Source organism: Vanacampus margaritifer, chromosome 3, assembly GCF_051991255.1.
Source record: "Vanacampus margaritifer isolate UIUO_Vmar chromosome 3, RoL_Vmar_1.0, whole genome shotgun sequence".
In the NCBI taxonomy this organism is placed as follows: Eukaryota; Metazoa; Chordata; class Actinopteri; order Syngnathiformes; family Syngnathidae; genus Vanacampus; species Vanacampus margaritifer.
The window spans coordinates 2,086,264-2,111,934 of NC_135434.1; the positions used below are offsets into that span (position 1 = coordinate 2,086,264).

The 25,671-nt window shown below is 42.6% G+C and overlaps 1 protein-coding gene across 2 annotated transcripts in view; it reads right to left on the minus strand.

Annotated features, from left to right (window-relative positions):
• mmp11a (matrix metallopeptidase 11a) overlaps positions 1–25,671 on the minus strand; it is a 51,897-nt gene that overhangs the window by 21,569 nt on the left and 4,657 nt on the right. Inside the window, exon 1 of one of the 2 annotated variants that reach the window (XM_077560648.1) lies at positions 23,612–23,875. The exons of the other annotated variant lie outside the window; for it this stretch is intronic. Coding sequence (XP_077416774.1) covers positions 23,612–23,761 — 150 coding nt within the window. The 5' untranslated portion in view covers positions 23,762–23,875. Of the gene's footprint in view, positions 1–23,611; positions 23,876–25,671 lie in introns of those variants that run through there. 2 annotated transcript variants of the gene reach the window in all.

Consider the following 25,671-nt stretch of genomic DNA (forward strand, 5'->3'; position numbering starts at 1 on the left):
TGGAGAATGTGGGCATCGATCCCACTACCTCTCGCATGCGAAGCAAGCGCTCTACCATTTGAGCTAATTCCCCTTTACGCAGCAAAGAAACCCCAAACCAAAACCAAAAACCAGAACAAAAAAATTTAAGAAGGCAAAAGCCAAATGGAGAATGTGGGCATCGATCCCACTACCTCTCGCATGCTAAGCAAAAGTGATCTACCATTTGAGCTAATTCCCCTTTTTATGCAATGAATAAACCCCAAACCAAGAACAAAAACCAAAAATTTAAGAAGGCAAAAGCCAAATGGAGAATGTGGGCATCGATCCCACTACCTCTCGCATGCTAAGCAAGCGCTCTACCATTTGAGCTAATTCCCCTTTACGCAGTAAAGAAACCCCAAACCAAAACCCAGAACAAAAAAATGTAAGAAGGCAAAAGCCAAATGGAGAATGAGGGCATCGATCCCACTACCTCTCGCATGCTAAGCAAGCGCTCTACCATTTGAGCTAATTCCCCTTTACACAGCAAAGAAACCTCAAACCAAAACCAAAACCCAGAACAAAAAAATTTAAGAAGGCAAAAGCCAAATGGAGAATGTGGGCATCGATCCCACTACCTCTCGCATGCGAAGCAAGCGCTCTACCATTTGAGCTAATTCCCCTTTACGCAGCAAAGAAACCCCAAACCAAAACCAAAAACCAGAACAAAAAAATTTAAGAAGGCAAAAGCCAAATGGAGAATGTGGGCATCGATCCCACTACCTCTCGCATGCTAAGCAAAAGTGATCTACCATTTGAGCTAATTCCCCTTTTTATGCAATGAATAAACCCCAAACCAAGAACAAAAACAAAAAATTTAAGAAGGCAAAAGCCAAATGGAGAATGTGGGCATCGATCCCACTACCTCTCGCATGCTAAGCAAGCGCTCTACCATTTGAGCTAATTCCCCTTTACGCAGAAAAGAAACCCCAAACCAAAACCAAAACCCAGAACAAAAAAATTTAAGAAGGCAAAAGCCAAATGGAGAATGTGGGCATCGATCCCACTACCTCTCGCATGCAAAGCAAGCGCTCTACCATTTGAGCTAATTCCCCTTTACGCAGTAAAGAAACCCCAAACCAAAACAAAAAATTTTAAGAAGGCAAAAGCCAAATGGAGAATGTGGGCATCGATCCCACTACCTCTCGCATGCTAAGCAAGCGCTCTACCATTTGAGCTAATTCCCCTTTACGCAGAAAAGAAACCCCAAACCAAAACCAAAACCCAGAACAAAAAAATTTAAGAAGGCAAAAGCCAAATGGAGAATGTGGGCATCGATCCCACTACCTCTCGCATGCAAAGCAAGCGCTCTACCATTTGAGCTAATTCCCCTTTACGCAGTAAAGAAACCCCAAACCAAAACAAAAAATTTTAAGAAGGCAAAAGCCAATTGGAGAATGTGGGCATCGATCCCACTACCTCTCGCATGCTAAGCAAGCGCTCTACCATTTGAGCTAATTCCCCTTTACGCAGAAAAGAAACCCCAAACCAAAACCAAAACCCAGAACAAAAAAATTTAAGAAGGCAAAAGCCAAATGGAGAATGTGGGCATCGATCCCACTACCTCTCGCATGCGAAGCAAGCGCTCTACCATTTGAGCTAATTCCCCTTTACGCAGCAAAGAAACCCCAAACCAAAACCAAAACCCAGAACAAAAAAATTTAAGAAGGCAAAAGCCAAATAGAGAATGTGGGCATCGATCCCACTACCTCTCGCATGCGAAGCAAGCGCTCTACCATTTGAGCTAATTCCCCTTTACACAGCAAAGAAACCCCAAACCAAAACCAAAAACCAGAACAAAAAAATTTAAGAAGGCAAAAGCCAAATGGAGAATGTGGGCATCGATCCCACTACCTCTCGCATGCTAAGCAAAAGTGATCTACCATTTGAGCTAATTCCCCTTTTTATGCAATGAATAAACCCCAAACCAAGAACAAACACAAAAAATTTAAGAAGGCAAAAGCCAAATGGAGAATGTGGGCATCGATCCCACTACCTCTCGCATGCTAAGCAAGCGCTCTACCATTTGAGCTAACTCCCCTTTACGCAGTAAAGAAACCCCAAACCAAAACCCAGAACAAAAAAATGTAAGAAGGCAAAAGCCAAATGGAGAATGAGGGCATCGATCCCACTACCTCTCGCATGCTAAGCAAGCGCTCTACCATTTGAGCTAATTCCCCTTTACGCAGTAAAGAAACCCCAAACCAAAACCCAGAACATAAATATTTAAGAAGGCAAAAGCCAAATGAGAATGTGGGCATCGATCCCACTACCTCTCGCATGCTAAGCAAGCGCTCTACCATTTGAGCTAATACCCCTTTACGCCGTAAAGCAACCCAAAACCAAAACCCAGAACAAAAAAAATTTAAGAAGGCAAAAGCCAAATGGAGAATGTGGGCATCGATCCCACTACCTCTCGCATGCTAAGCAAGCGCTCTAGCATTTGAGCTAATTCCCCTTTACGCAGCAAAGAAACCCCAAACCAAAACCAAAAACCAGAACAAAAAATTTAAGAAGGCAAAAGCCAAATGGAGAATGTGGGCATCGATCCCACTACCTCTCGCATGCTAAGCAAAAGTGATCTACCATTTGAGCTAATTCCCCTTTTTATGCAATGAATAAACCCCAAACCAAGAACAAAAACAAAAAATTTAAGAAGGCAAAAGCCAAATGGAGAATGTGGGCATCGATCCCACTACCTCTCACATGCTAAGCAAGCACTCTACCATTTGAGCAAATTCCCCTTTACGCAGCAAAGAAACCCCAAACCAAAACCCAGAACAAAAAAATTTAAGAAGGCACAAGCCAAATGGAGAATGTGGGCATTGATCCCACTACCTCTCGCATGCTAAGCAAGCGCTCTAGCATTTGAGCTAATTCCCCTTTACGCAGAAAAGAAACCCCAAACCAAAACCCAGAACAAAAAAAATTTAAGAAGGCAAAAGCCAAATGGAGAATGTGGGCATCGATCCCACTACCTCTCGCATGCTAAGCAAGCGCTCTACCATTTGAGCTAATTCCCCTTTACGCAGCAAAGAAACCCCAAACCAAAACCCAGAATAAAAAAAATTTAAGAATGCAAAAGCCAAATGGAGAATGTGGGCATCGATCCCACTACCTCTCGCATGCTAAGCAAGCGCTCTACCATTTGAGCTAATTCCCCTTTACACAGCAAAGAAACCTCAAACCAAAACCAAAACCCAGAACAAAAAAATTTAAGAAGGCAAAAGCCAAATGGAGAATGTGGGCATCGATCCCACTACCTCTCGCATGCGAAGCAAGCGCTCTACCATTTGAGCTAATTCCACTTTACGCAGCAAAGAAACCCCAAACCAAAACCAAAAACCAAAACAAAAAAATTTAAGAAGGCAAAAGCCAAATGGAGAATGTGGGCATCGATCCCACTACCTCTCGCATGCTAAGCAAAAGTGATCTACCATTTGAGCTAATTCCCCTTTACGCAGAAAAGAAACCCCAAACCAAAACCAAAACCCAGAACAAAAAAATTTAAGAAGGCAAAAGCCAAATGGAGAATGTGGGCATCGATCCCACTACCTCTCGCATGCTAAGCAAGCGCTCTACCATTTGAGCTAATTCCCCTTTACACAGCAAAGAAACCTCAAACCAAAACCAAAACCCAGAGCAAAAAAATTTAAGAAGGCAAAAGCCAAATGGAGAATGTGGGCATCGATCCCACTACCTCTCGCATGCGAAGCAAGCGCTCTACCATTTGAGCTAATTCCCCTTTAGGCAGCAAAGAAACCCCAAACCAAAACCAAAAACCAGAACAAAAAAATTTAAGAAGGCAAAAGCCAAATGGAGAATGTGGGCATCGATCCCACTACCTCTCGCATGCTAAGCAAAAGTGATCTACCATTTGAGCTAATTCCCCTTTTTATGCAATGAATAAACCCCAAACCAAGAACAAAAACCAAAAATTTAAGAAGGCAAAAGCCAAATGGAGAATGTGGGCATCGATCCCACTACCTCTCGCATGCTAAGCAAGCGCTCTACCATTTGAGCTAATTCCCCTTTACGCAGTAAAGAAACCCCAAATCAAAACCCAGAACAAAAAAATGTAAGAAGGCAAAAGCCAAATGGAGAATGAGGGCATCGATCCCACTACCTCTCGCATGCTAAGCAAGCGCTCTACCATTTGAGCTAATTCCCCTTTACACAGCAAAGAAACCTCAAACCAAAACCAAAACCCAGAACAAAAAAATTTAAGAAGGCAAAAGCCAAATGGAGAATGTGGGCATCGATCCCACTACCTCTCGCATGCGAAGCAAGCGCTCTACCATTTGAGCTAATTCCCCTTTACGCAGCAAAGAAACCCCAAACCAAAACCAAAAACCAGAACAAAAAAATTTAAGAAGGCAAAAGCCAAATGGAGAATGTGGGCATCGATCCCACTACCTCTCGCATGCTAAGCAAAAGTGATCTACCATTTGAGCTAATTCCCCTTTTTATGCAATGAATAAACCCCAAACCAAGAACAAAAACAAAAAATTTAAGAAGGCAAAAGCCAAATGGAGAATGTGGGCATCGATCCCACTACCTCTCGCATGCTAAGCAAGCGCTCTACCATTTGAGCTAATTCCCCTTTACGCAGAAAAGAAACCCCAAAACAAAACCAAAACCAAAACCCAGAACAAAAAAATTTAAGAAGGCAAAAGCCAAATGGAGAATGTGGGCATCGATCCCACTACCTCTCGCATGCGAAGCAAGCGCTCTACCATTTGAGCTAATTCCACTTTATGCAGCAAAGAAACCCCAAACCAAAACCAAAAACCAAAACAAAAAAATTTAAGAAGGCAAAAGCCAAATGGAGAATGTGGGCATCGATCCCACTACCTCTCGCATGCTAAGCAAAAGTGATCTACCATTTGAGCTAATTCCCCTTTACGCAGAAAAGAAACCCCAAACCAAAACCAAAACCCAGAACAAAAAAATTTAAGAAGGCAAAAGCCAAATGGAGAATGTGGGCATCGATCCCACTACCTCTCGCATGCTAAGCAAGCGCTCTACCATTTGAGCTAATTCCCCTTTACACAGCAAAGAAACCTCAAACCAAAACCAAAACCCAGAGCAAAAAAATTTAAGAAGGCAAAAGCCAAATGGAGAATGTGGGCATCGATCCCACTACCTCTCGCATGCGAAGCAAGCGCTCTACCATTTGAGCTAATTCCCCTTTACGCAGCAAAGAAACCCCAAACCAAAACCAAAAACCAGAACAAAAAAATTTAAGAAGGCAAAAGCCAAATGGAGAATGTGGGCATCGATCCCACTACCTCTCGCATGCTAAGCAAAAGTGATCTACCATTTGAGCTAATTCCCCTTTTTATGCAATGAATAAACCCCAAACCAAGAACAAAAACCAAAAATTTAAGAAGGCAAAAGCCAAATGGAGAATGTGGGCATCGATCCCACTACCTCTCGCATGCTAAGCAAGCGCTCTACCATTTGAGCTAATTCCCCTTTACGCAGTAAAGAAACCCCAAACCAAAACCCAGAACAAAAAAATGTAAGAAGGCAAAAGCCAAATGGAGAATGAGGGCATCGATCCCACTACCTCTCGCATGCTAAGCAAGCGCTCTACCATTTGAGCTAATTCCCCTTTACACAGCAAAGAAACCTCAAACCAAAACCAAAACCCAGAACAAAAAAATTTAAGAAGGCAAAAGCCAAATGGAGAATGTGGGCATCGATCCCACTACCTCTCGCATGCGAAACAAGCGCTCTACCATTTGAGCTAATTCCCCTTTACGCAGCAAAGAAACCCCAAACCAAAACCAAAAACCAGAACAAAAAAATTTAAGAAGGCAAAAGCCAAATGGAGAATGTGGGCATCGATCCCACTACCTCTCGCATGCTAAGCAAAAGTGATCTACCATTTGAGCTAATTCCCCTTTTTATGCAATGAATAAACCCCAAACCAAGAACAAAAACAAAAAATTTAAGAAGGCAAAAGCCAAATGGAGAATGTGGGCATCGATCCCACTACCTCTCGCATGCTAAGCAAGCGCTCTACCATTTGAGCTAATTCCCCTTTACGCAGAAAAGAAACCCCAAACCAAAACCAAAACCCAGAACAAAAAAATTTAAGAAGGCAAAAGCCAAATGGAGAATGTGGGCATCGATCCCACTACCTCTCGCATGCAAAGCAAGCGCTCTACCATTTGAGCTAATTCCCCTTTACGCAGTAAAGAAACCCCAAACCAAAACAAAAAATTTTAAGAAGGCAAAAGCCAAATGGAGAATGTGGGCATCGATCCCACTACCTCTCGCATGCTAAGCAAGCGCTCTACCATTTGAGCTAATTCCCCTTTACGCAGAAAAGAAACCCCAAACCAAAACCAAAACCCAGAACAAAAAAATTTAAGAAGGCAAAAGCCAAATGGAGAATGTGGGCATCGATCCCACTACCTCTCGCATGCAAAGCAAGCGCTCTACCATTTGAGCTAATTCCCCTTTACGCAGCAAAGAAACCCCAAACCAAAACCAAAACCCAGAACAAAAAAATTTAAGAAGGCAAAAGCCAAATGGAGAATGTGGGCATCGATCCCACTACCTCTCGCATGCTAAGCAAGCGCTCTACCATTTGAGCTAATTCCCCTTTACGCAGAAAAGAAACCCCAAACCAAAACCAAAACCCAGAACAAAAAAATTTAAGAAGGCAAAAGCCAAATGGAGAATGTGGGCATCGATCCCACTACCTCTCGCATGCAAAGCAAGCGCTCTACCATTTGAGCTAATTCCCCTTTACACAGTAAAGAAACCCCAAACCAAAACAAAAAATTTTAAGAAGGCAAAAGCCAATTGGAGAATGTGGGCATCGATCCCACTACCTCTCGCATGCTAAGCAAGCGCTCTACCATTTGAGCTAATTCCCCTTTACGCAGAAAAGAAACCCCAAACCAAAACCAAAACCCAGAACAAAAAAATTTAAGAAGGCAAAAGCCAAATGGAGAATGTGGGCATCGATCCCACTACCTCTCGCATGCGAAGCAAGCGCTCTACCATTTGAGCTAATTCCCCTTTACGCAGCAAAGAAACCCCAAACCAAAACCAAAACCCAGAACAAAAAAATTTAAGAAGGCAAAAGCCAAATAGAGAATGTGGGCATCGATCCCACTACCTCTCGCATGCGAAGCAAGCGCTCTACCATTTGAGCTAATTCCCCTTTACACAGCAAAGAAACCCCAAACCAAAACCAAAAACCAGAACAAAAAAATTTAAGAAGGCAAAAGCCAAATGGAGAATGTGGGCATCGATCCCACTACCTCTCGCATGCTAAGCAAAAGTGATCTACCATTTGAGCTAATTCCCCTTTTTATGCAATGAATAAACCCCAAACCAAGAACAAACACAAAAAATTTAAGAAGGCAAAAGCCAAATGGAGAATGTGGGCATCGATCCCACTACCTCTCGCATGCTAAGCAAGCGCTCTACCATTTGAGCTAACTCCCCTTTACGCAGTAAAGAAACCCCAAACCAAAACCCAGAACAAAAAAATGTAAGAAGGCAAAAGCCAAATGGAGAATGAGGGCATCGATCCCACTACCTCTCGCATGCTAAGCAAGCGCTCTACCATTTGAGCTAATTCCCCTTTACGCAGTAAAGAAACCCCAAACCAAAACCCAGAACATAAATATTTAAGAAGGCAAAAGCCAAATGAGAATGTGGGCATCGATCCCACTACCTCTCGCATGCTAAGCAAGCGCTCTACCATTTGAGCTAATACCCCTTTACGCCGTAAAGCAACCCAAAACCAAAACCCAGAACAAAAAAAATTTAAGAAGGCAAAAGCCAAATGGAGAATGTGGGCATCGATCCCACTACCTCTCGCATGCTAAGCAAGCGCTCTAGCATTTGAGCTAATTCCCCTTTACGCAGCAAAGAAACCCCAAACCAAAACCAAAAACCAGAACAAAAAAATTTAAGAAGGCAAAAGCCAAATGGAGAATGTGGGCATCGATCCCACTACCTCTCGCATGCTAAGCAAAAGTGATCTACCATTTGAGCTAATTCCCCTTTTTATGCAATGAATAAACCCCAAACCAAGAACAAAAACAAAAAATTTAAGAAGGCAAAAGCCAAATGGAGAATGTGGGCATCGATCCCACTACCTCTCACATGCTAAGCAAGCACTCTACCATTTGAGCAAATTCCCCTTTACGCAGCAAAGAAACCCCAAACCAAAACCCAGAACAAAAAAATTTAAGAAGGCACAAGCCAAATGGAGAATGTGGGCATTGATCCCACTACCTCTCGCATGCTAAGCAAGCGCTCTAGCATTTGAGCTAATTCCCCTTTACGCAGAAAAGAAACCCCAAACCAAAACCCAGAACAAAAAAAATTTAAGAAGGCAAAAGCCAAATGGAGAATGTGGGCATCGATCCCACTACCTCTCGCATGCTAAGCAAGCGCTCTACCATTTGAGCTAATTCCCCTTTACGCAGCAAAGAAACCCCAAACCAAAACCCAGAACAAAAAAATTTAAGAAGGAACAAGCCAAATGGAGAATGTGGGCATTGATCCACCACCTCTCGCATGCTAAGCAAGCGCTCTAGCATTTGAGCTAATTCCCCTTTACGCAGCAAAGAAACCCCAAACCAAAACCAAAAACCAGAACAAAAAAATTTAAGAAGGCAAAAGCCAAATGGAGAATGTGGGCATTGATCCCACTACCTCTCGCATGCTAAGCAAGCGCTCTAGCATTTGAGCTAATTCCCCTTTACGCAGAAAAGAAACCCCAAACCAAAACCCAGAACAAAAAAAATTTAAGAAGGCAAAAGCCAAATGGAGAATGTGGGCATCGATCCCACTACCTCTCGCATGCTAAGCAAGCGCTCTACCATTTGAGCTAATTCCCCTTTACGCAGAAAAGAAACCTCAAACCAAAACCAAAACCCAGAACAAAAAAATTTAAGAAGGCAAAAGCCAAATGGAGAATGTGGGCATCGATCCCACTACCTCTCGCATGCTAAGCAAAAGTGATCTACCATTTGAGCTAATTGCCCTTTTTATGCAATGAATAAACCCCAAACCAAGAACAAAAACAAAAAATTTAAGAAGGCAAAAGCCAAATGGAGAATGTGGGCATCGATCCCACTACCTCTCGCATGCTAAGCAAGCACTCTACCATTTGAGCTAATTCCCCTTTACGCAGAAAAGAAACCCCAAACCAAAACCAAAACCCAGAACAAAAAAATTTAAGAAGGCAAAAGCCAAATGGAGAATGTGGGCATCGATCCCACTACCTCTCGCATGCTAAGCAAGCGCTCTACCATTTGAGCTAATTCCCCTTTACGCAGAAAAGAAACCCCAAACCAAAACCAAAACCCAGAACAAAAAAATTTAAGAAGGCAAAAGCCAAATGGAGAATGTGGGCATCGATCCCACTACCTCTCGCATGCAAAGCAAGCGCTCTACCATTTGAGCTAATTCCCCTTTACGCAGTAAAGAAACCCCAAACCAAAACAAAAAATTTTAAGAAGGCAAAAGCCAAATGGAGAATGTGGGCATCGATCCCACTACCTCTCGCATGCTAAGCAAGCGCTCTACCATTTGAGCTAATTCCCCTTTACGCAGAAAAGAAACCCCAAACCAAAACCAAAACCCAGAACAAAAAAATTTAAGAAGGCAAAAGCCAAATGGAGAATGTGGGCATCGATCCCACTACCTCTCGCATGCAAAGCAAGCGCTCTACCATTTGAGCTAATTCCCCTTTACGCAGCAAAGAAACCCCAAACCAAAACCAAAACCCAGAACAAAAAAATTTAAGAAGGCAAAAGCCAAATGGAGAATGTGGGCATCGATCCCACTACCTCTCGCATGCTAAGCAAGCGCTCTACCATTTGAGCTAATTCCCCTTTACGCAGAAAAGAAACCCCAAACCAAAACCAAAACCCAGAACAAAAAAATTTAAGAAGGCAAAAGCCAAATGGAGAATGTGGGCATCGATCCCACTACCTCTCGCATGCAAAGCAAGCGCTCTACCATTTGAGCTAATTCCCCTTTACGCAGTAAAGAAACCCCAAACCAAAACAAAAAATTTTAAGAAGGCAAAAGCCAATTGGAGAATGTGGGCATCGATCCCACTACCTCTCGCATGCTAAGCAAGCGCTCTACCATTTGAGCTAATTCCCCTTTACGCAGAAAAGAAACCCCAAACCAAAACCAAAACCCAGAACAAAAAAATTTAAGAAGGCAAAAGCCAAATGGAGAATGTGGGCATCGATCCCACTACCTCTCGCATGCGAAGCAAGCGCTCTACCATTTGAGCTAATTCCCCTTTACGCAGCAAAGAAACCCCAAACCAAAACCAAAACCCAGAACAAAAAAATTTAAGAAGGCAAAAGCCAAATAGAGAATGTGGGCATCGATCCCACTACCTCTCGCATGCGAAGCAAGCGCTCTACCATTTGAGCTAATTCCCCTTTACACAGCAAAGAAACCCCAAACCAAAACCAAAAACCAGAACAAAAAAATTTAAGAAGGCAAAAGCCAAATGGAGAATGTGGGCATCGATCCCACTACCTCTCGCATGCTAAGCAAAAGTGATCTACCATTTGAGCTAATTCCCCTTTTTATGCAATGAATAAACCCCAAACCAAGAACAAACACAAAAAATTTAAGAAGGCAAAAGCCAAATGGAGAATGTGGGCATCGATCCCACTACCTCTCGCATGCTAAGCAAGCGCTCTACCATTTGAGCTAATTCCCCTTTACGCAGTAAAGAAACCCCAAACCAAAACCCAGAACAAAAAAATGTAAGAAGGCAAAAGCCAAATGGAGAATGAGGGCATCGATCCCACTACCTCTCGCATGCTAAGCAAGCGCTCTACCATTTGAGCTAATTCCCCTTTACGCAGTAAAGAAACCCCAAACCAAAACCCAGAACATAAATATTTAAGAAGGCAAAAGCCAAATGAGAATGTGGGCATCGATCCCACTACCTCTCGCATGCTAAGCAAGCGCTCTACCATTTGAGCTAATACCCCTTTACGCCGTAAAGCAACCCAAAACCAAAACCCAGAACAAAAAAAATTTAAGAAGGCAAAAGCCAAATGGAGAATGTGGGCATCGATCCCACTACCTCTCGCATGCTAAGCAAGCGCTCTAGCATTTGAGCTAATTCCCCTTTACGCAGCAAAGAAACCCCAAACCAAAACCAAAAACCAGAACAAAAAAATTTAAGAAGGCAAAAGCCAAATGGAGAATGTGGGCATCGATCCCACTACCTCTCGCATGCTAAGCAAAAGTGATCTACCATTTGAGCTAATTCCCCTTTTTATGCAATGAATAAACCCCAAACCAAGAACAAAAACAAAAAATTTAAGAAGGCAAAAGCCAAATGGAGAATGTGGGCATCGATCCCACTACCTCTCACATGCTAAGCAAGCACTCTACCATTTGAGCAAATTCCCCTTTACGCAGCAAAGAAACCCCAAACCAAAACCCAGAACAAAAAAATTTAAGAAGGCACAAGCCAAATGGAGAATGTGGGCATTGATCCCACTACCTCTCGCATGCTAAGCAAGCGCTCTAGCATTTGAGCTAATTCCCCTTTACGCAGAAAAGAAACCCCAAACCAAAACCCAGAACAAAAAAAATTTAAGAAGGCAAAAGCCAAATGGAGAATGTGGGCATCGATCCCACTACCTCTCGCATGCTAAGCAAGCGCTCTACCATTTGAGCTAATTCCCCTTTACGCAGCAAAGAAACCCCAAACCAAAACCCAGAACAAAAAAATTTAAGAAGGAACAAGCCAAATGGAGAATGTGGGCATTGATCCCACCACCTCTCGCATGCTAAGCAAGCGCTCTAGCATTTGAGCTAATTCCCCTTTACGCAGCAAAGAAACCCCAAACCAAAACCAAAAACCAGAACAAAAAAATTTAAGAAGGCAAAAGCCAAATGGAGAATGTGGGCATTGATCCCACTACCTCTCGCATGCTAAGCAAGCGCTCTAGCATTTGAGCTAATTCCCCTTTACGCAGAAAAGAAACCCCAAACCAAAACCCAGAACAAAAAAAATTTAAGAAGGCAAAAGCCAAATGGAGAATGTGGGCATCGATCCCACTACCTCTCGCATGCTAAGCAAGCGCTCTACCATTTGAGCTAATTCCCCTTTACGCAGAAAAGAAACCTCAAACCAAAACCAAAACCCAGAACAAAAAAATTTAAGAAGGCAAAAGCCAAATGGAGAATGTGGGCATCGATCCCACTACCTCTCGCATGCGAAGCAAGCGCTCTACCATTTGAGCTAATTCCCCTTTACGCAGCAAAGAAACCCCAAACCAAAACCAAAAACCAGAACAAAAAAATTTAAGAAGGAAAAAGCCAAATGGAGAATGTGGGCATCGATCCCACTACCTCTCGCATGCTAAGCAAAAGTGATCTACCATTTGAGCTAATTCCCCTTTTTATACAATGAATAAACCCCAAACCAAGAACAAAAACAAAAAATTTAAGAAGGCAAAAGCCAAATGGAGAATGTGGGCATCGATCCCACTACCTCTCGCATGCTAAGCAAGCGCTCTACCATTTGAGCTAATTCCCCTTTACGCAGAAAAGAAACCCCAAACCAAAACCAAAACCCAGAACAAAAAAATTTAAGAAGGCAAAAGCCAAATGGAGAATGTGGGCATCGATCCCACTACCTCTCGCATGCTAAGCAAGCGCTCTACCATTTGAGCTAATTCCCCTTTACGCAGAAAAGAAACCCCAAACCAAAACCAAAACCCAGAACAAAAAAATTTAAGAAGGCAAAAGCCAAATGGAGAATGTGGGCATCGATCCCACTACCTCTCGCATGCAAAGCAAGCGCTCTACCATTTGAGCTAATTCCCCTTTACGCAGTAAAGAAACCCCAAACCAAAACAAAAAATTTTAAGAAGGCAAAAGCCAAATGGAGAATGTGGGCATCGATCCCACTACCTCTCGCATGCTAAGCAAGCGCTCTACCATTTGAGCTAATTCCCCTTTACGCAGAAAAGAAACCCCAAACCAAAACCAAAACCCAGAACAAAAAAATTTAAGAAGGCAAAAGCCAAATGGAGAATGTGGGCATCGATCCCACTACCTCTCGCATGCAAAGCAAGCGCTCTACCATTTGAGCTAATTCCCCTTTACGCAGCAAAGAAACCCCAAACCAAAACCAAAACCCAGAACAAAAAAATTTAAGAAGGCAAAAGCCAAATGGAGAATGTGGGCATCGATCCCACTACCTCTCGCATGCGAAGCAAGCGCTCTACCATTTGAGCTAATTCCCCTTTACACAGCAAAGAAACCCCAAACCAAAACCAAAAACCAGAACAAAAAAATTTAAGAAGGCAAAAGCCAAATGGAGAATGTGGGCATCGATCCCACTACCTCTCGCATGCTAAGCAAAAGTGATCTACCATTTGAGCTAATTCCCCTTTTTATGCAATGAATAAACCCCAAACCAAGAACAAAAACAAAAAATTTAAGAAGGCAAAAGCCAAATGGAGAATGTGGGCATCGATCCCACTACCTCTCACATGCTAAGCAAGCACTCTACCATTTGAGCAAATTTCCCTTTACGCAGCAAAGAAACCCCAAACCAAAACCCAGAACAAAAAAATTTAAGAAGGCACAAGCCAAATGGAGAATGTGGGCATTGATCCCACTACCTCTCGCATGCTAAGCAAGCGCTCTAGCATTTGAGCTAATTCCCCTTTACGCAGAAAAGAAACCCCAAACCAAAACCCAGAACAAAAAAAATTTAAGAAGGCAAAAGCCAAATGGAGAATGTGGGCATCGATCCCACTACCTCTCGCATGCTAAGCAAGCGCTCTACCATTTGAGCTAATTCCCCTTTACGCAGAAAAGAAACCCCAAACCAAAACCAAAACCCAGAACAAAAAAATTTAAGAAGGCAAAAGCCAAATGGAGAATGTGGGCATCGATCCCACTACCTCTCGCATGCTAAGCAAGCGCTCTACCATTTGAGCTAATTCCCCTTTACGCAGAAAAGAAACCCCAAACCAAAACCAAAACCCAGAACAAAAAAATTTAAGAAGGCAAAAGCCAAATGGAGAATGTGGGCATCGATCCCACTACCTCTCGCATGCAAAGCAAGCGCTCTACCATTTGAGCTAATTCCCCTTTACGCAGTAAAGAAACCCCAAACCAAAACAAAAAATTTTAAGAAGGCAAAAGCCAAATGGAGAATGTGGGCATCGATCCCACTACCTCTCGCATGCTAAGCAAGCGCTCTACCATTTGAGCTAATTCCCCTTTACGCAGAAAAGAAACCCCAAACCAAAACCAAAACCCAGAACAAAAAAATTTAAGAAGGCAAAAGCCAAATGGAGAATGTGGGCATCGATCCCACTACCTCTCGCATGCAAAGCAAGCGCTCTACCATTTGAGCTAATTCCCCTTTACGCAGCAAAGAAACCCCAAACCAAAACCAAAACCCAGAACAAAAAAATTTAAGAAGGCAAAAGCCAAATGGAGAATGTGGGCATCGATCCCACTACCTCTCGCATGCGAAGCAAGCGCTCTACCATTTGAGCTAATTCCCCTTTACACAGCAAAGAAACCCCAAACCAAAACCAAAAACCAGAACAAAAAAATTTAAGAAGGCAAAAGCCAAATGGAGAATGTGGGCATCGATCCCACTACCTCTCGCATGCTAAGCAAAAGTGATCTACCATTTGAGCTAATTCCCCTTTTTATGCAATGAATAAACCCCAAACCAAGAACAAAAACAAAAAATTTAAGAAGGCAAAAGCCAAATGGAGAATGTGGGCATCGATCCCACTACCTCTCACATGCTAAGCAAGCACTCTACCATTTGAGCAAATTTCCCTTTACGCAGCAAAGAAACCCCAAACCAAAACCCAGAACAAAAAAATTTAAGAAGGCACAAGCCAAATGGAGAATGTGGGCATTGATCCCACTACCTCTCGCATGCTAAGCAAGCGCTCTAGCATTTGAGCTAATTCCCCTTTACGCAGAAAAGAAACCCCAAACCAAAACCCAGAACAAAAAAAATTTAAGAAGGCAAAAGCCAAATGGAGAATGTGGGCATCGATCCCACTACCTCTCGCATGCTAAGCAAGCGCTCTACCATTTGAGCTAATTCCCCTTTACGCAGCAAAGAAACCCCAAACCAAAACCCAGAACAAAAAAATTTAAGAAGGAACAAGCCAAATGGAGAATGTGGGCATTGATCCCACTACCTCTCGCATGCTAAGCAAGCGCTCTAGCATTTGAGCTAATTCCCCTTTACGCAGAAAAGAAACCCCAAACCAAAACCCAGAACAAAAAAATTTAAGAAGGCAAAAGCCAAATGGAGAATGTGGGCATCGATCCCACTACCTCTCGCATGCTAAGCAAGCGCTCTACCATTTGAGCTAATTCCCCTTTACACAGAAAAGAAACCCCAAACCAAAACCCAGAACAAAAAAATGTAAGAAGGCAAAATCCAAATGGAGAATGTGGGCATCGATCCCACTACCTCTCGCATGCTAAGCAAGCGCTCTACCATTTGAGCTAATTCCCCTTTACGCAGTAAAGAAACCCCAAACCAAAATAAAAAATTTTAAGAAGGCAAAAGCCAAATGGAGAATGTGGGCATCGATCCCACTACCTCTCGCATGCTAAGCAAGCGCTCTACCATTTGAGCTAATTCCCCTTTACGCAGAAAAGAAACCCCAAAACAAAACCAAAACCAAAACCCAGAACAAAAAAATTTAAGAAGGCAAAAGCCAAATGGAGAATGTGGGCATCAATCCCACTACCTCTCGCATGCAAAGCAAGCGCTCTACCATTTGAGCTAATTCCCCTTTACGCACCAAAGCAACCCCAAACCAAAACCAAAACCCAGAACAAAAAAATTTAAGAAGGCAAAAGCCAAATGGAGAATGTGGGCATCGATCCCACTACCTCTCGCATGCTAAGCAAGCGCTCTACCATTTGAGCTAATTCCCCTTTACGCAGCAAAGAAACCCCAAACCAAAACCAAAACCCAGAACAAAAAAATTTAAGAAGGCAAAAGCCAAATGGAGAATGTGGGCATCGATCCCACTACCTCTCGCATGCGAAGCAAGCGCTCTACCATTTGAGCTAATTCCCCTTTACGCAGGAAAGAAGCCCCAAATCAAAACCAAAACCCAGAACAAAAAAGATTTAAGAAGGCAAAAGCCAAATGGAGAATGTGGGCATCGATCCCACTACCTCTCACATGCGAAGCAAGCGCTCTACCATTTGAGCTAATACCCTTTACGCAGCAAAGAAACCCCAAACCAAAAACAAAACCCAGAACAAAAAAATTTAAGAAGGCAAAAACGCCAAATGGAGAATGTGGGCATCGATCCCACTACCTCTAGCATGCTAAGCAAGCACTCTACCATTTGAGCTAATTCCCCTTTTTAAGCAATGAATAAACCCCAAACCAAGAACAAAAACAAAAAATTTAAGAAGGCAAAAGCCAAATGGAGAATGTGGGCATCGATCCAACTACCTCTCGCATGCTAAGCAAGCGCTCTACCATTTGAGCTAATTCCCCTTTACGCATCAAACCAACCCCAAACCAAAACCCAGAACAAAAAAATGTAAGGAGGCAAAAGCCAAATGGAGAATGTGGGCATCGATCCCACTACCTCGCGCATGCTAAGCAAGCGCTCTAGCATTTGAGCTAATTCCCCTTTAAGCAGAAAAGAAACCCCAAACCAAAACCCAGAACAAAAAAAAATTAAGAAGGCAAAAGCCAAATGGAGAATGTGGGCATCGATCCCACTAGCTCTCGCATGCTAAGCAAGCGCTCTACCATTTGAGCTAATTCCCCTTTACGCAGAAAAGAAACCCCAAACCAAAACCCAGAACAAAAAAATGTAAGAAGGCAAAAGCCAAATGGAGAATGTGGGCATCGATCCCACTACCTCTCGCATGCTAAGCAAGCGCTCTACCATTTGAGCTAATTCCCTTTTACGCAGCAAACCAACCCCAAACCAAAACCCAGAACAAAAAAATGTAAGAAGGCAAAAGCCAAATGGAGAATGTGGGCATCGATCCCACTACCTCTCGCATGCTAAGCAAGCGCTCTACCATTTGAGCTAATTCCCCTTTACATAGTAAAGAAACCCCAAACCAAAACCCAGAACAAAAAAATGTAAGAAGGGAAAAGCCAAATGGAGAATGTGGGCATCAATCCCACTACCTCTCGCATGCTAAGCAAGCACTCTACCATTTGAGCTAATTCCCCTTTTTATGCAATGAATAAACCCCAAACCAAGAACAAAAACAAAAAATTTAAGAAGGCAAAAGCCAAATGGAGAATGTGGGCATCGATCCCACTACCTCTCGCATGCAAAGCAAGCGCTCTACCATTTGAGCTAATTCCCCTTTACGCAGTAAAGAAACCCCAAACCAAAACAAAAAATTTTAAGAAGGCAAAAGCCAAATGGAGAATGTGGGCATCGATCCCACTACCTCTCGCATGCTAAGCAAGCGCTCTACCATTTGAGCTAATTCCCCTTTACGCAGAAAAGAAACCCCAAACCAAAACCAAAACCCAGAACAAAAAAATTTAAGAAGGCAAAAGCCAAATGGAGAATGTGGGCATCGATCCCACTACCTCTCGCATGCAAAGCAAGCGCTCTACCATTTGAGCTAATTCCCCTTTACGCAGCAAAGAAACCCCAAACCAAAACCAAAACCCAGAACAAAAAAATTTAAGAAGGCAAAAGCCAAATGGAGAATGTGGGCATCGATCCCACTACCTCTCGCATGCGAAGCAAGCGCTCTACCATTTGAGCTAATTCCCCTTTACACAGCAAAGAAACCCCAAACCAAAACCAAAAACCAGAACAAAAAAATTTAAGAAGGCAAAAGCCAAATGGAGAATGTGGGCATCGATCCCACTACCTCTCGCATGCTAAGCAAAAGTGATCTACCATTTGAGCTAATTCCCCTTTTTATGCAATGAATAAACCCCAAACCAAGAACAAAAACAAAAAATTTAAGAAGGCAAAAGCCAAATGGAGAATGTGGGCATCGATCCCACTACCTCTCACATGCTAAGCAAGCACTCTACCATTTGAGCAAATTTCCCTTTACGCAGCAAAGAAACCCCAAACCAAAACCCAGAACAAAAAAATTTAAGAAGGCACAAGCCAAATGGAGAATGTGGGCATTGATCCCACTACCTCTCGCATGCTAAGCAAGCGCTCTAGCATTTGAGCTAATTCCCCTTTACGCAGAAAAGAAACCCCAAACCAAAACCTAGAACAAAAAAAATTTAAGAAGGCAAAAGCCAAATGGAGAATGTGGGCATCGATCCCACTACCTCTCGCATGCTAAGCAAGCGCTCTACCATTTGAGCTAATTCCCCTTTACGCAGCAAAGAAACCCCAAACCAAAACCCAGAACAAAAAAATTTAAGAAGGAACAAGCCAAATGGAGAATGTGGGCATTGATCCCACTACCTCTCGCATGCTAAGCAAGCGCTCTAGCATTTGAGCTAATTCCCCTTTACGCAGAAAAGAAACCCCAAACCAAAACCCAGAACAAAAAAATTTAAGAAGGCAAAAGCCAAATGGAGAATGTGGGCATCGATCCCACTACCTCTCGCATGCTAAGCAAGCGCTCTACCATTTGAGCTAATTCCCCTTTACACAGAAAAGAAACCCCAAACCAAAACCCAGAACAAAAAAATGTAAGAAGGCAAAATCCAAATGGAGAATGTGGGCATCGATCCCACTACCTCTCGCATGCTAAGCAAGCGCTCTACCATTTGAGCTAATTCCCCTTTACGCAGTAAAGAAACCCCAAACCAAAATAAAAAATTTTAAGAAGGCAAAAGCCAAATGGAGAATGTGGGCATCGATCCCACTACCTCTCGCATGCTAAGCAAGCGCTCTACCATTTGAGCTAATTCCCCTTTACGCAGAAAAGAAACCCCAAAACAAAACCAAAACCAAAACCCAGAACAAAAAAATTTAAGAAGGCAAAAGCCAAATGGAGAATGTGGGCATCAATCCCACTACCTCTCGCATGCAAAGCAAGCGCTCTACCATTTGAGCTAATTCCCCTTTACGCACCAAAGCAACCCCAAACCAAAACCAAAACCCAGAACAAAAAAATTTAAGAAGGCAAAAGCCAAATGGAGAATGTGGGCATCGATCCCACTACCTCTCGCATGCTAAGCAAGCGCTCTACCATTTGAGCTAATTCCCCTTTACGCAGCAAAGAAACCCCAAACCAAAACCAAAACCCAGAACAAAAAAATTTAAGAAGGCAAAAGCCAAATGGAGAATGTGGGCATCGATCCCACTACCTCTCGCATGCGAAGCAAGCGCTCTACCATTTGAGCTAATTCCCCTTTACGCAGGAAAGAAGCCCCAAATCAAAACCAAAACCCAGAACAAAAAAGATTTAAGAAGGCAAAAGCCAAATGGAGAATGTGGGCATCGATCCCACTACCTCTCACATGCGAAGCAAGCGCTCTACCATTTGAGCTAATACCCTTTACGCAGCAAAGAAACCCCAAACCAAAAACAAAACCCAGAACAAAAAAATTTAAGAAGGCAAAAACGCCAAATGGAGAATGTGGGCATCGATCCCACTACCTCTAGCATGCTAAGCAAGCACTCTACCATTTGAGCTAATTCCCCTTTTTAAGCAATGAATAAACCCCAAACCAAGAACAAAAACAAAAAATTTAAGAAGGCAAAAGCCAAATGGAGAATGTGGGCATCGATCCAACTACCTCTCGCATGCTAAGCAAGCGCTCTACCATTTGAGCTAATTCCCCTTTACGCATCAAACCAACCCCAAACCAAAACCCAGAACAAAAAAATGTAAGGAGGCAAAAGCCAAATGGAGAATGTGGGCATCGATCCCACTACCTCGCGCATGCTAAGCAAGCGCTCTAGCATTTGAGCTAATTCCCCTTTAAGCAGAAAAGAAACCCCAAACCAAAACCCAGAACAAAAAAAAATTAAGAAGGCAAAAGCCAAATGGAGAATGTGGGCATCGATCCCACTAGCTCTCGCATGCTAAGCAAGCGCTCTACCATTTGAGCTAATTCCCCTTTACGCAGAAAAGAAACCCCAAACCAAAACCCAGAACAAAAAAATGTAAGAAGGCAAAAGCCAAATGGAGAATGTGGGCATCGATCCCACTACCTCTCGCATGCTAAGCAAGCGCTCTACCATTTGAGCTAATTCCCTTTTACGCAGCAAACCAACCCCAAACCAAAACCCAGAACAAAAAAATGTAAGAAGGCAAAAGCCAAATGGAGAATGTGGGCATCGATCCCACTACCTCTCGCATGCTAAGCAAGCGCTCTACCATTTGAGCTAATTCCCCTTTACATAGTAAAGAAACCCCAAACCAAAACCCAGAACAAAAAAATGTAAGAAGGGAAAAGCCAAATGGAGAATGTGGGCATCAATCCCACTACCTCTCGCATGCTAAGCAAGCGCTCTACCATTTGAGCTAATTCCCCTTTTTATGCAATGAATAAACCCCAAACCAAGAACAAAAACAAAAAATTTAAGAAGGCAAAAGCCAAATGGAGAATGTGGGCATCGATCCCACTACCTCTCGCATGCTAAGCAAGCGCTCTACCATTTGAGCTAATTCCCCTTTACGCAGTAAAGAAACCCCAAACCAAAACCCAGAACAAAAAAATGTAAGAAGGCAAAAGCCAAATGGAGAATGTGGGCATCGATCCCACTACCTCTCGCATGCTAAGCAAGCGCTCTACCATTTGAGCTAATTCCCCTTTTGATGCAATGAATAAACCCCAAACCAAGAACAAAAACAAAAAATTTAAGAAGGCAAAAGCCAAATGGAGAATGTGGGCATCGATCCCACTACCTCGCGCATGCTAAGCAAGCGCTCTACCATTTGAGCTAATTCCCCTTTACGCAGTAAAGAAACCCCAAACCAAAACCCAGAACAAAAAAATGTAAGAAGGCAAAAGCCAAATGGAGAATGAGGGCATCGATCCCACTACCTCACACATGTTAAGCAAGCACATTCTACCATGAGCTTATTCCCCTTTTGTGCAGCAAAAACACAATTGCAAAAATCAAGAACAAAAATGGATTTTGTAGCAGCTCGTGGTTTATAAAATTAACTCAGAAAAAAAAATCAACAATGATTTATCTTGTGGTCTTTTGTATGTTGCTGCGTGGCGTCCAAAAGTCTGTTTTTCAAATTTGGTCTTGCGGTGGAGGACGTTGGAGTGCACGTTCGCAGGTGCACGAAGAATTTATCCACGTTGCTATCTTGGCACTGCTAGTTGCTGATTATTTTCCCACAAGTTGCCGACACTTCATTTTGTTTGACAGCAGAAACGCTGAGCATTTCTTTTTCATACCCACACGAGAAGACACGAGAAAATTAGGCTGTCAAATTTGAGTTATTGTTGCTCGTGTATTTGATGTCGCTGAGTGTCATTTTTTTGGTCACATATTTTGCTCTTTTTTTTTTTTAGCACAAGATTGGTTTATTGTCCAATATATTTTTTGCGGAATATTTCTCTTTTCTTAAATTGCATTTTCCATGTTATATTTTAATAGCTCTTGTAGTTTCTAATACTTGGGTATATTACTTTTTAATTGTTTTGAATATTTTTACATTTTTCATCCAATAGTTGTTTCTTTCCCTAACATTTGTATCACGGTTGTATTATTTGCTAATATCTTTTTTTTTAAATTCCTAATATTTGTGAATTTTATATTTAATATTTTTGTCCAGTATTTTGCATTATTGTCCAATAAGTATTATTTGAGTTTCGTATTTTTTACACTGTTTGTGTATTTTCTTAATTTAATATTTTGTATTTTTCTCTCACATTTGTTATTGTTTTCTAATATTAATCATGGTGTACTATTAATCCCTGCCCTGATATTGTTTTGTGATTATTTGTGTAATCATCCCAATGTTCTTTCATCTTTTGTCTCCGGTTGGATTTGCAGTTTGAAAAATGAAAAATTCCTGTCGTGACAATAAGAGCAAGTGGAGAATGCGGGCATGTAGAGAGCACTGCAGCTTGCCGTCGTCACGTCCGGTACGCGGCGGCGAAAGGAAAGCCGCCGTGTCGTAACGAGAGACGGCGGCAAGAGGCGCTGCGCAGGGCGTGTGCGGGCCTGTCAGCACGCTGCAGACGTAACAAGGTGTTCCTGGCAGGTACTGATAAGACACGCTGGGAAACACGCCTTCATAACACCTTGTCCTTTCAATTGGAACTCGTTATATCATTGAGCAAAAATGATAAATAAAAACTGCGATTTGTGATTTTTTTTTTTATTTCGCCAAAAATGCTCAAATGTGCTATTCAGCTAGCAAAATGTGGCACGGCTGTTTGATTATTTATTTACTTCTTTATTTATTTTACAACACTCCACAGTCCCTGTTGGTCTAGTGGTTAAGATTGGGCGCTCTCACCGCCGCAGCCCGGGTTTGATTCCTGGTCAGAGAACTACACGCTTTGTGTGGAGAAATGCGAAGACCTGAGAACAAAATTAGATGATTCCAAAATGACTGAACAAATAAATAATGACTACAACTTTAAAAAAAGAAAAGGGGACTCTAAACATGTTCATTTACTCATTAATTAATATTTTTGATTTGCTTTTACCAAGAAAAATTGGACAAAGCGTAACAACACGCACACAAACAAACTCAAGACGCCTGAGCTCGTCTGCCTACTTTTTATGGAGTTGTTGACTAAATGTGTTCAAGGCCCCTGATTACTACTTCCTGTCCCGCACACACTACACAAGCCAGCAACTTTGCCTGTCGGCACCACAGAAACAAACAAATGCGTGCGCACGCTGCTGGAACAGAAAAGGTTCCGGTCCGGTACTGTTTGCTTCAAGAACTTCAAAAGCCAGTTCCAGCAACTCCAAGAACAAAAAGGTCCTGGAACTTTTGATGGAAATGCAACCCTGCAAGAGCTTAAACCCCGAACTACTACACCTGGAACTGGCTGCCATGTTTCGGTTCTGTGGGGCTTGGCTTTTTGTTTGTTGTGGGTCATCTTGTTGTTTTTGTCCGTGGTTGGTGTTTTTTTTGTCGTGTTCCTGGTTTCTTCCCGTCTCGTTATGTCTAACCACGTCATGCCAAGAACTATGATTTGTGAAACTAATGTGGAAATGTGGATATTTTCCTGAAGAAGTCCTTTCAGGAGCTAATGTTGCTGTCACAGTTTTTTTTTTTATTTCAGTCATTTTAATATTTTCTGTTGAAAACAAGAAACACTGTACTAGCACATGAATGTACTATGCCTCCAGACAAGCTTCCAAAAGTGCTGATCTTGCACAAACAAAAAAAAGTGAGTCATAAGAGTGACACTTGAGGCTAAACGCTTATTATCATAACGGCACGCGCGGGGATTATGATGAATAATAACTATGTGGCGTCATAGTGCGTGCGCGTCGGGTGTGGAAGGCACTTGCAAAAGCACACAAACAAAAAAGAGGAAGTCAACTACATTCCAAAACACACACAAAGGCACGCTACACGTGAGTCGCGCGTTCACGCCCGCATACAACAAGTGTGACGGAAGCAAGCAAGTCAGGTCCAAACAACAACTCACCGCTGTCGCTTTGTGGTGATGGTGGTGGCCGGCGGCGGCCCGAGTGCGCACGGCGGCGGCGCGCGCGCACACGGGCCCGAGCACGGAGAGCGTGAGGATGAGGAGCCAGCGGCAGAAGCGGCCGCCGGACGCGTGCGCGCTCGTCCGCATCTCGGCCGGCTTCCTTACTGCTCGTCGTGACGCGCGCCTGCCTGCCTGCCTGCCTGCCTGCCTGCCGCTTCAAGTCGTCCGCTCGGAATCTTCACCGCTTTAAATACCGTCTCGAAACTTCTTTGTTCTCCACGGGCCACCGTACGAACACACGCGCGCGCGAGTGTCTTGGGTGTCATCACGTGACTGTTAACCCTGTGCGTGCCGCACACGCGGGCGCACTTTTATTCTGAACTCTAAACGCAACTTAAAACGGCTGTTGTGTGAGTCAAACTGTGATTTCAGATTGTCCCTGAAGGTAACACCTGACTTGATACTCACGGTTCGGCACCTGCGGATTCTTTTGTTGTTGTTGTCTTTCGTAGATTTTTTGGGACTTCTCAAAAAGTACAACTGTCACCAGGAGGATCTTATTTTGTCCCCCACAAGTTCCCCCAGAACTAAATTAAGACTATAATTCCCACAGTCCAAACACAAAATCGTCTTCCAAAAGTTGCTTGTTCCAGCTAAAGTTTGAGGAACTTTTTGTTGTTGTAAATGTGTAGTTGTACTTTCTGTAACAAGGAAGGTTTCAACTCGGTATGCGCAGCAAAAAGTTTTTAAAGCAACAAAACAATGTACAATAAGACATGTTGTCTTTAAAGAAAAGCAGACGTGAATCACTTCTTGATGTGAGTAAGCGGCGTGATCATGTTTCCATAAGGGGAACCTTTATTTTTGCAGCTGAGACATAAAAGACCTGCTAAGGGGGGCTACGAGGAGGCAGTTTATCCTAGGGGGGCTTTGTGACCACCTCAAGCAGGGGAAGAAAAGGGGGGGGGGGATTCCTTCTGTGAATCACATTGAGATCATTTGTGTAATTACAAGCACTAACCGCATGCGGACGCCCGGATTTTCATGAGCGCACTTGAGAAGGAGCCGCCAATAAAAACAGGCAAGAACTGTCGACCGCAGCAAGAAATGAAACCTTTGAAACTTTACAATAGAATACAATAAGCCTTCTTTAGTCCCTCAATGGGTATAATTCCGCTTCATCCAACAGTAGCAAGAATAGTTGCAGCAGTCCAGTTGTGCTCATAAGTTTGCATAACCTACATTACAGACAACTGCATGTGCCAACTGGGAGAAATAAATAGTCTTGTAAATCAATACTCAGCTGTATTTCCAATCAAAAGACCCCATTAAAAATGTTGTTATCATTTTCGGCACAAAAATCGAATAACTTAATCGCAATAGTTAAAAAAATAATACGGTCGCCACACACTCAGGTTAACTCATTCACTGAAGCAAGCCCCTTCGCCCCTGGCTGTTTTACTGGATTTTGACATCTTTTGCAAGGCCCACAGAATATTGTGTTCTATTGCTATAAAAACATGGAACCTACCAAAAAGAAAGATTAGAGTCTCTTCCTTCATCAGGAAAAAAAAAGTACAATGTCTGTTTCCGTTTTGCAGCAATTAGCCTTAGAATATTGCTAAATTTCATCACTATTCACAAATCTGTTTAAAACAGTGGGGGAAACAGCTTTTTGCAACATGGCCCTGGTTGTTCTCTTATACTCTGCTGCCACCTGCTGGCCGTTTTTCTAATAACTACCATTGCTTCAAGCAATCTCTTCAGTTTAGAGGCTGCATAAAAGCCTTCTGTATGCTCTAGCATTAAAAAAAAAACATATAAATAAGTCTTGTTAATATGTATGGTAATATTAAAAATAGAACATATTTATATGTTTTGAGGGAGCAAATGAGTTAAAAGTGTCCATTTTCTGCAAAATCTGTAATTCGCAATAGTCATGGACGTTGTTGTCGTTGGCGTTCTTGTTTGTGATTTACTACATCACTATAATATCTAAGTAAATGCAGCTGTTGCATGATATAGAATTTAATATTTACTATCAGCAACATGACAGT